Source organism: Falco punctatus (assembly GCF_963210335.1).
Source record: "Falco punctatus genome assembly, chromosome: 11".
In the NCBI taxonomy this organism is placed as follows: Eukaryota; Metazoa; Chordata; class Aves; order Falconiformes; family Falconidae; genus Falco; species Falco punctatus.
In genome coordinates, this window is record NC_137591.1 from 19,783,496 (window position 1) to 19,796,359 (window position 12,864).

A 12,864-nucleotide genomic window follows, 5' to 3' on the forward strand; every position below is an offset into this window, starting at 1 on the left:
TCCAGATATGGAAGCCATAGAGTCACTGAAATGTTAACAAGTTAATATATTTTAAAGCAAATAACACAGTGTACACATAAAAACCATTTAATACAAAGTGAAAACCATTAGATGCACCTACTAATGCAGATTTTTGGTTATTTTCAGTTCTTTCACTGAAACTTGGAAGCAATGCTCTTCATTTCAGTTACACGAGGTTAAGTAGTGAAACTGATCTACAGCAAGCAAATCACTGCCTTTTCATTCACCTGGGAAAAACAGCACCACCGCAACTGACAGTCTCTCCACAAGGCCATCCAAATGAAACAGGCTGTGCACATTTGCCCCACTCGCTAAGCTACACAAGAAACCAGATGTGGATTGATTGCTGCTTCTAAATAGTAAAGCTCAGTAAGTGCATCCTTGCTGTACAAAAAAAAAAATAATAAAGTGACAACATAGGAGACTGGCAACAGATAACCATGTCTGCCTAAAATATACACATATGGTACATAATTATGGGGCGTGCTGGCCAGTACGTAAGTCTGTTCAGGAGCAAAGCTTTAATTGCACAGATTAGAACACCGAACAAATGCTTTTACAGAGCAAAGCACAAGCTTTGGTTTATGCTTAGACACTGAATGTTAAACCTTCCATTTTTATTATAATGTCTATTATGAAAAATGGCTCCTTTCACTGCTACATGCAATAGTTGTTTCTCTATGGGTAAGTACTCCAATTCCATACAATGAAATGAAGATCAGTGCCTTATTTGATGAACCCATTAGCTGTATCTAGACTGGGAATGCATTAAATCTTTATGAAAAGCTACTGAATTACAAAAAAGCTTGACTTAATTCTTTCACAATTCCCTAGCCCTCCCCCCCATTTTTAAAATGCTGCATATATAAAAATAACTTCAATATGGCACAAAAGTAGGATTCTCAAGGGAAGGCAAAGGATAAAGGGGCAAAGGGAAGCCTCCACTGGCAACATCAACAAATTGCATGCAGTCCAAGAGGAATTTGCAGCCTATACAAAATGAGCTTCCCTGTGTTCCAGTTCCTGGATCCTTTTTGGTCTGAGTCTCTGGTAAGTAGGCTTCAGATCTGTGGGGTGAGTGTCTTCTGAGCTAGTTGTTTGTTCATTTGTGTTTTGTTCAGTATCACCTGATGGAATTGCAGAGCTCCTAGCCTGTTTCACAGTATTATCCTGGTGAAGCACAGAGCTAGCACTGGCTGGTGCACAAGCTTTAGCAGAGGAACCCTCTTCATTTTGTTTTGATTTGTTCGAGGGTGGTTTATAAAAGGTCCCTGGGGGTGGCTGCAATGTTCTTGGTGCTCTAAAGGCAGCAAGAGGATTGGCATCAGGACCATTCCCTTCTGTTGCAGTCCTTCCTGACCTGACAGAAACAGAATATGGCTTACTAGGAAGCATGGCATTAGCTGCACTATTACCAGTGCTGCATGACGAAGATAAAGCACTTGCAGTTCCACTCTCAAGTGCTCGGTTCTCCTGGGGCACGTTAGTCACAATCATTGCTGTCCTTGATGTGATATCATACTGTTTATATTGCTTGTCCCAAGTTTTTCGCAGCATCTGGGTGTCATAACAAGGAATTCTGCAGCAGGTATTAACAGCAGGGAGTGCCCTCACCTCTGAAACTTCTTCAATAGTAGGGCTCCTGCCAAGCTTCTCTGGACTTACTGCTCCTGCATTTCGTGAATTTCTTTCATTCAAAACACATGGAGGAAGTATTCGGTCTACAGGTAGGCTCACAGGGCGAGCAGCTGGTTTTGTCCTTGGAACCCGCAATGGAACTTTGGTAATCTGACGGTTAGATTTTGCAGGAAATAAGTTAATTTTACAGCTGTCTTCACCTAGAGAAACAAATGAATCATTTCTCTCTGAAGTTGGACTCGCAGCATCACCTAGAAACACAAAGAGATGTGACTAAATCTTTACAGCAAATAAAGAGAAATCAGCAAACTTTTGCCAACAGAATATGAACTTTAGTAAAACACATACTGTACAGACATAAACAAGGAAAACATGAAGGAGAAAACAGGCCAAAGAGAGAGTGCACTTTTTGTCTGATGCTTTCCCATCCCTGAATATTTTCAGTTTTAATAATGTTTCAGAATGTTGCGCTATTAATGTACAGGACATGACTGAACTGGAAACACCAGCTGAAAATCAGTATCTAATTCAAAGAGATCATGTACAGTTACTCCTAAATAGATGAAATCATGTGTATGTTAAAACAAAACACTGTAACAGCACAAGCAGATAAACAGAAAAAAATATCTTATAGAAGATAGGTTAACAAACCTGGCTTTTTTGGAGCAGAAACATTAATATCCAAAATGCTGGCAGCTGATGATTCTATCAGAGAATTACTCTTCTCAGAGCCTTCTGGTTTAGTTCCAGTGAGTGGCTGTGATACATATTCTGGGGGACAGGAAATGGTCAAAACATGTTAACTGCTGGATACTGGTTTGCAGCACCATTGTGGATTTCAGGAATCCAGTGTCACAGCACAATTATATATGTTTTTTCTTAAAAAGGGAGAAAGCAAAAAACACCATTGTATTCTCTCACCAAATACTTTACGCTGATTCCATAAACACAGGTTTCTTGAAAGCCTTTAGAAAGATTTAACTCTCTGTTCCTCTTACAAAGATAAAACAGCATATCAAGCAGTGATAAGAGCGTTTTATCACATGCTTCTGTCTAAACTGAAGGGCTGCATCCACTATAATCCAATGTATGCATGACTGCTTATTCACCCACCCCAGGACTTTAAAGTGCACTAACCAGTTACAGATGTATCTACTTGTTCTTTTGTATTCTTGCTGTTGTTCGACTCCAACACCAACGTAGCTGTTTCTGAAGCTCTGCTTTCACTTGGAGCTATCAGAATACCCTGTTAACAAGAGTCAGAGCAGAAGTAAATGAGAACTCAAGAGGAAAGGCACTTCTTAAAAAAACTGACAAAGATTTAACAGAAATGTGCTCTGGAATGCTGCAGCGTTTGACATGGAAGTTAAGATGGCACAGGTAACACAAGAAAAAGTTACTCACTTCCTTCACAGCAACAAATGACTTCCTCTGCTGCTGTGGCTCCCTCTCTTGTGCTGATACAGCAGCTCTGACTGTAATGGCAGCTTCTTCAGACTGAGATGTGCTCAGAAGTGGTTTCAATGAAACATCAAATATCTTTTCATAGTACATTATGAGCAGCTCCACCACCCGGGCCTGGTAAGGGTAATCCACAAGTGATGACAAAGAAACCGTAGCATCTGTTTGACGCGGCCTGATCAGAGTTGGGCCAAATATTATGCCAAGGTTACTGGCTGACATTTTATTTTCATCAGACTGTTCTGTAACCCTGCATAAAGAAGGAAAAAAAAAACAACCAACAAACCAAACCCCCAAGAGTTAGAGGGTTTTACTACTTCAGAAGTATTTTAGATATTAAAATATTCTGTCTAAAGAGACTAAAAGACAATAAAAAACCAAAGGTGGGTTTGGTAGGTGGGAAGACTCTTCAGTGCAGCCTGCATTTAACAACAGCTTGGACTAGGCACTTTCCACACAGGCTGTTTTTATGTCCTACTCTGTTAATGTTATTAGGGGCTATTTGGAATTTTTGGGCTTGGGGAAAAGAACATCTCTCTCATTCTAAATAATAATACACCTGTAGCCCAATATTACCCATTTTTATTGGCAGTCATCATCTTGGTGCATCCTCATTATACATCATCAATACAGTCCAGCATTTGGACAACAAGGAAGTGAAATGTAATTGGAGAATGGTTATTAACAGACATGATACAAGTTTCAATTTTCTGTTAATAGCCACCAAATCACTGCCCTAACTGGGCCATATCCTCATTTAAATCACACCTAGGTCCCTGCAGCTGCCACTAGTTACCACCTGCTGACTGCAATGTTAGAAGAGAATGTTAGCAGAGAATCAAGAGTAATTGATTCCTTCCCTCCTTTCTTTCCATTTCATATTCTTCTCTCACCTTAGAATTCATTACATAGGAAAGAAACAGCAACAGAACAATGTTTTCTAAGGTGTATGTGACTTCTTCCTCTACAGTTATCAAAAGGGTACAAGAACTCCCTAGTACGCAGCATATAACAGTTTATTCTTCAACATCAGTTTGCATTTTAAGTCTTTTCTCACCTGTGAAGGTGTCCAACAAGGTACTGAAGAGTGTTATAGTTTGGTCCAGGCAGTTGTTTCAGAAGATCTTTAATTTTAATGATGATCCTATTCAGTTCAATACACATTGACTGTCTTTTCTTTGATCTGGGGCTAGCTTGTTTAGCATCCAATTCCTCATTAACATTCTGGCTTTCTTTTGCAAGTCCAATGAACTCATTGTAAAGCCGAAACAAAATCAAGGGTTCCGGAAGCTGAAGAAATAATAACATTTCAGAAACACACTCAAGCCTGAATTTTAACCACTTGGTTTCTTTTCCAGTTTTTCTTCAATTTTGTCTTATCTAGCATCTTTGCTTAGATGATGGCATTGTTTAATCTTTGTTCATTAGCTCAAACCACAGTTTGTCAAATCGAGTCCCAGCTAACAATAACACTCCTCCCCTACACCTTTCTCTGGAAATCTTTTGCTAGCCCTTTCCTGCAATAGCTTCAAGACTGAGCATTTATCAATACAGGTACAGATTTCTAGAGGGCAATTGCTGCGAAGTAGGGTGTCACACTGCATATGCATAAATATCACGATAATAGAGCAGTTATACTAGCAAAGACTGGAAAAATAAATATTATATGTGGCGTCAAGTTTGGTCCACATTCCATTTTCTTATTCTCTCAGTATGAAAATGAATAATTAATAAAGAAATACAGAAAAGACAAAGCCCTCAAGCCTGACCTGACTATTTGCATTGCCCAGCTTAGATAAAAAGAGAAAATAGGAACACTAGATGAAACTCAAAATGATTAGCTTTAATAGCCTCAAATAGAGTAACTCGGGATTCTGTCTATAAGTGTCTTAACTGCATGTTTCTAGCACTGCTCCTGCATTTAAAATGAGCAGGTTTACCTAAAACCCACACCAACAGGACAGCTACGAAGGAAGTAAGACGACCAGAAAAAAACATGTTATTTGACTTTTTTTAATTATGAGCCTTATTCCTAATACAGTACAGTGCCTCAAACTGGTACCCCAATATGATGTATATAATATGCTACCTTTTTATTTCCTTAAGTAGGAAGAGAACATCTTTGCAATTTTTCAGAAGCACTTAATGGTGATGATCATAGGATTGGAATGCTCATCTCTGACAGCCAGTGTAAGGAAGAGGACAGGACCCTGCAGCTAAGGATTATTCCTTTCAGGGTCAAGTTTTCAGACTGACTCAGAAATCTCACTGGGCAACATCCCAGATTCATTTTTTCAGATACATGCTTTTGGGAAACTCAATCACGAAGTTTTAAAGCCCCATTTTGAAACAAAAAGATGGATAAATCCTCTATAATGAGCACATCATCATGACCATTGTGTTTCATGAAATTTTTGTTAGCATATATTAACAGCAATACATTAGCATCTGTCTGTATGAGGAGGCAAGAATATGGGAGAGTTTTAAGCTTTACGTAAGACAGGCAAATTCAGTGACCAGAAGAAAGGTTTTAGAAATTAAAGCAAGTGGATAAACAAAAGCTTGTTCTGTGTATGGTACTAATATTTAAAGAGACACTATGCTCAAGTGGAACACAGACTGTAGCACCAGCAGCTTTTCCCCATCCCTGTCATGGGCTCCACGTGAAAATAAAGAAGCCTACTGCAAATACACAATGCGCTCCTTTAATCTTCTGCTGCAGGACTGCTGAAAAAGATTTCTTTCTCCTCTTGTACTGAAGAAGTATACTACACTATGGTTTTCCATCTGGCCTCTCAAGTACCTACCTGGCGGAGATACAACTTGAGAACATTGCTGATATCATGTGCATAGAGTTCTGAGAGCTCAACCAAATCCTTTCCATTTTCAAAAGCTTGACAAAGCTTTTCAACTCTTGACTTGGCTCCATTCACACGATATATACCCTGAAATTAAAGGACCAGTACAACTCTGTTTTAATTTGAAAGACAAGTGTTTTAAAAACACAGATGGTATCAACAGTACAGCATTAAAATCTTAAGGAGTTTGTTATGTGTGTGTGTGTGGTTTTTTTTTAAAAAAGATTGTTCATACTTAAGTTTTATAAACAAACTTGAGCATACCTTGACATTGAGCGCTCTGCTTTCAATTTCTGACGTACACTTTTTGATGATGAAAGGAATGCCATCAGGAACATTTTTAGCAGCTTGGGTAAATTCCACTCCAAACAAGTGAAGCCTTCCATGAAGTTTTTTGTGCCCACATTGAATAGCTAAAGTCTCTAAACATTTTTTATGGCATGCAAGTGAACACTACAGGGGAGGAAAAAAAGCACTTGGTTTGATACAATCTGACACCATAAGAAATATCTCTGCTGTTTGTCACCCCATATGTGAACAAAAGGAAAGATTTATCAGTCTGTTGTGCTTTTGCTTTAAGTTCACAATGATTCTACAAGCCTCAAAGCCTCTGTACTTCTTATAAAGAAAAATAATGTGAGTTTTCAAAACTCCCAACTTTACATAAATCCCAAGCAGCTATTGGAAGTACTTTATAACTTACCTCCTCACATTCAGCTCCGTGAAATACCACTAAGCTGTCACATTCTCTGCATTTAGATGGAGCTCTCAACTTCCGCAGTTTGTGTGTTTGTGCTGCTTTGGACATATTAGCATTTCTAAAAGGTCCTGGAGAATTTGCAGTTTCAGATGTCAAATCATTTAAACCTGGAGAAAATTTTCCCTGTTTAAGTCATTCTAATAACTACTATTGGGATAGGGTATTTACTCTGATTTTTTAGAACCATGGTGCAGAACACAGAATTCTTAAAGTAATAGCAACTATCAAAGCAAAAACATTTCAATCACAATGAAGCAAAACCATGTTACAGTTTACCTAACAGATACATTACCTATCAAATAATCTTACATAAAAGTAGAATCAAACAATCAGTTTTGCATTTTTAAGTATTTGAGCTTTCTCCTGTACTAATGGTATTGAAAATATTTGGACGTTTAATTACAAGCACCCTACAGTTCAGGCAACTATTCATGAAAGTCTCATTCTATGTATCTCAAAATCCTGTACCAGAGAATAAAAAAATGACATTATGGTTTGGCCTGTAATGTTTCTGAAATACTTTAAATAATAATACTTTGCAGCAGGGAAGAATCACCACACGTTCTCATCAGGCCCCATTTAAAATAATCATCTCAGTCTCCTATGATAACATCAAGGTATTTTCTAGATGATTCTAAAACAGAATAGCAACAGGTGCTTTTTGTGATCAATCTTTCAAGCAATTTACTTAAAATGCTATTAATAATTCTGTGAACCAAAATCCTTTGTTTTACAGATAAATGTATGAGGTAATTTTAACTTAACTGCCCAGAAAGCTTCTTTAAGGCACAAGTATTGATTAAACAATACCACTCCAAGTGAAAGTTTCCATTAATTAGCATTTTTCCAGGCTTTAAATCTGGATCTAAATTAGTGTTGTTAACCATAGGCTCATTCCTAGAAGGCAAAGTATACGTTTAGGAAATAAGGACTAACTGAAGAATTTCCTAAAGGATTTACTGAGCAAGTGCCACAAATATTTCAGAACTAGTCTGTAAATACTGCTGAATTCCCATAGAATTCTTTCTGATAATCCAGTTATTCAGGTTTCAGTACCTGTGGCAACACTGTCTTTCTACAGTCAAAATTTTCGAAAATTAGAAATGGTCTGGTCAAATCTGGGGCAGATAACTAAACCTGTTCAGGTAAACTGAAAAGGGTAAAATCTCTGTCATACCTTAAACGTTTGGATCCACTTTTTCCTAACTCACCGATTACCAACTCTCTGTATCTGTGTATTTCACTTCAAAGTTTAGAAATGATCTTACATACCACAGTGCCATGCAGCTAATTTTAATTGCAAATGTCTGGAGGGGAAGGTTAGTGGATCATTTATGTTTACCTCAGGAGGGTGAAGACACTAGAAATGTTCGAAGGTTGTGCCTATAGCTAGTCTAAACGTATGAAGACAATTTTGCACCACTTCATTAAAATGACCTGCAAGTTGTTCTTCAACTCTCAACCTCAACTGGATGCACACTGTATTGAAAAACAACGCTGCTGGCAATCACAGCCTTGTTAACGAACTTTTCTTAAGCACATAAAAAAAAAAAGCCACACTCTATAACAAAAAGCATCTTCTGGGGACTTCATGTATGGAAACAACATTACCACAGTCTGAAGGAGATGGTGGCTCTCTTTCATCAAGATCATCTGCAGATGACATAGTACCAGTGGAAGGTGTTCGGGGGAGTCGTCTTTTAAAATCCCCTAGTAGATGAGAAAAATTTTCAGGAAGCTGTAAGTATCAGTTCCACCCAACTGCTCATTTTCATTACAGGCTCTATCCAACACTTGCTAAACTAACAATGATTTCTCCATTAATGCAAAACAGTCTAAAGAAAAGACTTCAAATTAGTATAGCAGTGAGTGTAGCTGTACCTGGACTAGCAGATGGAGAATCCATGGACCGTGACTCGCTGCTCCCCCCTGCACTTTCAGAATCACTGCACATTCCTCCACTCTGGTTGCCAACTGACCACGATCTAAATGGTGGTGGCCCTCGTGTCACTTTTGAAAAGAAAACCCGCAAATTCCAAATGTCAAGGATGAAATTACATTATTTTATTTTTGTTTAAAGACTGTTTATATTCAAAATAGGAAAATACTGCAAAAGTTGCATGAACATGCAATATAGTAAAAGAAACTACAGCATGTATTGCTGTGAACACTTTGGGATGTGAGATAATGAAGGTCAGAAACTTGATACTTGTGCTTTTGCAAAAGACCTGAAACCAACATAACATTTACAAAACAAATGGATTTTTGATTGCTGAAGTTAATTGCGATAGTTTAGTATACTGAGCTTGACAGTACTTGCTGTTTGAATCTCATCTCACCTTTCCTGTCAAAGAATTTGACCTTATGCTCAAGTACATAACAGGTTTTATAGGCTTTGAACTTTAAAATACTTTTTAACCTCTTCAGTGCTGTATTTTTGACAGCGAGACATCAAGCACATAATTTTTTTCTGTATTTTTATTTAGAGACAAACTCCATTTGAAATATAGAAGAACTACCTTGGATATCTGTGCTGCTGGAGGACCTCTTCTCTCCAGTCTTTTGCGAATGATGATAAATGGGGCTTCCCACATCATCTACTGTCTGTGCAGGATAATCTCCTGAACACTGAGATAAGTTACCATGTGACGTATGGACACTATTGGTTGATTGCTTATTAAAAACCCTTCAGAAAGAACAAAATAATTTGAAGAGTGAGTAAGATAGAACTGAATAAAAAGCCATGCATTTTTTTATCCCTGGGCACTAGGAACGCTTCATTTAATTGCTGTTCATGGACATACATATTTGGTATGTAATTATTGAAGCCCAAATAAAAAAAAAATATTCAAAAAAAGGTGGCAATTTTTTTTAAATATATGAAATTTCCTAGTGTTTCCTTCCCACCCCATAAATCAGCTTTTCCATATCTCTGCAAGGTATTATGACTGTTATTTTGCAGACTTTGTAAAAACAGCAAATGTATTCATCTAAATACAAGAATAATTCAGAGGCTATGGCAATCTACTTTTATGCTTTTCTCTGAAACACTCTCTGCCCAGCCATCAGAATGATTCACTTATAAATGTATAGGTGTTAAAATGCTGTGCTTTTTTAAAAGCACAGAAAATATGTTGAAGCTGCCAGAGCTTATAGTCGGTCCATTGTGAAAATCTGCTCTCACGATATGGACAGAAACAAGTTAAAGTAACGAATGTAAAACGCTGAAGCACCCTGTGGAAAAAATGGCCTGCTAGACAAGTTTAGCAGTCAGGAAGCTGCTCCTTAATCAGTTCTACCCTACCCACCTGAAGAAAATAAGACTTAAAAAACATTAAAAATTGCATTTGTACAAGCTACCGTCCCATAAATAAATGCAGACTTAAACAATAAAAATGATCACTTCAAGTACATGAAGAATCACAAAGTCATGTCAAAGAAAAAAGGCAGGAAGAGGGGAGCAGAAAACACTCCTATAAATCTTAAGCAGTAAATAGCTGGGAAAGCACACAGTATGAAATTTCATGCTCATCAGTTTCTCAGGCAGCTGCATAGTTAAATCCACCTAAGTCAAAGACTGTGAGTATAGCCTAAATCAGTCTTAAAAGGCAGGAAATTTACAGACAAGAACTAAGAATCTCAGCTTTAACATTGAATTTCCTGGCTTTTGTTGGTAGAAGTCTGACTCAAGCCTTAAGGTTTTTTTGTGTTTGGTTTCCTTTTAACAGACTATGACCTATGACGACACTTCCCTGTGTAACTGTGAAACACACAGATTGGAATGGATATTCTGGTGCTTTAATGCCAAGATGACTATTTTACAAGTTCAAGGTGGAAAACCATTTGGCATACTAACATTAGGAGCTATCTTTTGTTCCCTAGTCTTCCACATTAGCTGTATCTTTTAACAGTAACAGTAAAAACTGCCATTTCACACAGGCTGGAAATTAAGTTACAGCATAGGGACCTGTGGACTCTAAACTCTTTTCAGACACACAAGACAGAAATTGAGCAACACTTCCTGCCAAAAAGTTGCCAAAAGTAAACAATATTAAAGAAGGTACTGTAGCAGCAAGGCTTGCAGAAAAATTACCTCCTCAGACTTTCTAAATTGATTATCAAATACTAGTGCCACATCATACTACAGAGTTCGCGATTTGCATTTTCCATAGTAACCAGTATCTATATTTGATTAGTAGTAAATTAATTCCTGCACAATGATTGTCAATGGTTTAGCAAGTCTTATTACACAAAACAATACTCTGCTTCGGAATTTAAAGTTAGGTTTTAATGTCAACATTATATACGACCTACCAAAATATGAGTCCAAGAAATAGAGAATGGTAAAGCTTGGTAAAACACCAGAATTCATTTCAGTCCTCCAAAAACATTGTTTTACTGTTAAAATGTGTGTCTAAGCATTTAGTTCTAAACCAAGCAAATGCCAACTGTAGTTTGGGACTTACCCATCAACTCGGGAACTGTGGGTTTCAAAAGAACCTGATTCAATAAGAACACCTTCCTTCGGTAAGCTTTTCACAAACTCTGAATACTGCTGACCAGGGTCATAGAGTTTGGCACTCTCACAGAGGGACTGGCAGTTAACTGGAAGAGATACAACCTGAGCGTGCTGTAGCTGGAACAGGTTAACTGTTGCCTGTTGGGAGAAAAAAAAAAAAGATCACTTACTAGGTATTTCACTTGCACTTTGCTCAACCCAAATTAACATCCCAACAGAAAATTATTTAGACAATAGGACCTGAAAAATTCTAGAAAGTAACACTTTAGGGATGGACTTTGTGCAACATTCCTCAAAGTCAACTGCAAAATCTTCATCTGTAGTATAGTTCATTTTGGGTTATTGAATCCTCCAGGTAGCAAAGGCAATTCCAATGGCTTCCCACTTTGGGTCGATCAAGATAAGCAGCAAGGGTTTTTTTGCTACTAACAAGGCATTTTTCACGCTCTGCAGGAAATTTTGGTCACCGCTACAATGATCAAGTAGTTGGCGTTACAAACCCAAAGGAGCTCCATATCACCTTGATACAGAAAAGGCATAAAACTGTCCTGACAGAACGGATTAACTGAATGTTTTCCTTGTTAAATTACGTAAAACTTCTAAAATATTTTATCACAAGGCAGAGACCAGGAAAGGGAACAATGCATGGATGCTTCTTCAGTGTTGGGGTTCCAAAGCAGTTCACAATTTAGATATGTTTGGAAGTGACAAATTTGTCTAAGCTTTCTACTGGCCTTGGGGATTGGCTTTTGGGTTGCTTTGGGAGAGGGTGTGTCTATGTGTTTTATTCTTTTTCATTTTCCCCACCCCCTGCTCCAGCATTAAATTGTCTTTGTCTGATCTAAAAGAAGTACACATGTATCGCCATAATGCAGTCCTAAAGCTTTTTTAAAAACTGTGTAGATACACTGTTTTGACATTCTTTGCTTTTTTACATTACATTAATATAGTAAATTAGTCACAATGGGTCCTGAGTAATTGAGACTGTCACCAAGATTAGCAGGCTCCATGCTGCAGTGTGCTAATGTCCATTCTGTGCTTGAGCCAAACACCTTTGCTAATGCACTAATGAAAATAATGGGAATGGGAGCTGTACACTTAAAGCAACAGATTAACACTTCTACTATCAGTATTCTTAGAGATATGTCATAAGAATTACGTAGTCAGGGTTCTCCAAGCCAACAGCTCATAAAAAACATTTAAGACTCATCTAATGCCCTCCCTTCTCCCCGTCCCACAAAATCCTAACAGAAAGAGAACATCACAAACAATAGAAGTTTTTCTTCCTTCACTATTGATTTGACCTCTGTCTTTTGAAAAACTTTCTATTTTAAGGCTTTGTCTTAGTCTTAACAATATTTATGCAGCTGTGCCAAACTTTTTTAAAAGCATGCTTACAGCTTTAAGAGTAAGATCACACTGGTAAATAAGCTCCCGAAGCTGTGTTAAGACATCACTTTTAAAGCTTTCCAAATCATTTCTTTTTTCTTCAACCTCTGCCATGCTTGCTTTATAGTGTTCATTGGCCTCTTCAACCTAGAGAAAACACAAGTATAACATGCTGATCGATTACAGGCCTTGATACTAGAAGCAAGAAAAAAACCCAC

The 12,864-nt window shown here is 37.7% G+C and overlaps 1 protein-coding gene across 4 annotated transcripts in view; it reads right to left on the bottom strand.

The window, feature by feature from the left end:
* Positions 1–26: 26 nt before the first annotated feature.
* ARHGAP29 (Rho GTPase activating protein 29) overlaps positions 27–12,864 on the bottom strand; it is a 53,409-nt gene continuing 40,571 nt past the window's right edge. For 3 of the 4 annotated variants that reach the window (XM_080407057.1, XM_080407055.1, XM_080407058.1), the window contains 13 exons: positions 12,656–12,793; positions 11,205–11,395; positions 9,258–9,424; positions 8,620–8,748; positions 8,350–8,448; positions 6,682–6,845; positions 6,243–6,431; positions 5,928–6,065; positions 4,178–4,410; positions 3,064–3,370; positions 2,797–2,905; positions 2,311–2,430; positions 27–1,910 (listed from right to left, as the gene is read on the bottom strand). In XM_080407057.1, the coding sequence (XP_080263183.1) occupies positions 1,012–1,910; positions 2,311–2,430; positions 2,797–2,905; positions 3,064–3,370; positions 4,178–4,410; positions 5,928–6,065; positions 6,243–6,431; positions 6,682–6,845; positions 8,350–8,448; positions 8,620–8,748; positions 9,258–9,424; positions 11,205–11,395; positions 12,656–12,793 (2,883 nt within the window). In that variant the 3' untranslated portion in view covers positions 27–1,011. The remainder of the gene's footprint in view (positions 1,911–2,310; positions 2,431–2,796; positions 2,906–3,063; positions 3,371–4,177; positions 4,411–5,927; positions 6,066–6,242; positions 6,432–6,681; positions 6,846–8,349; positions 8,449–8,619; positions 8,749–9,257; positions 9,425–11,204; positions 11,396–12,655; positions 12,794–12,864) is intronic. The other variant, XM_080407056.1, reaches the window with a different exon arrangement.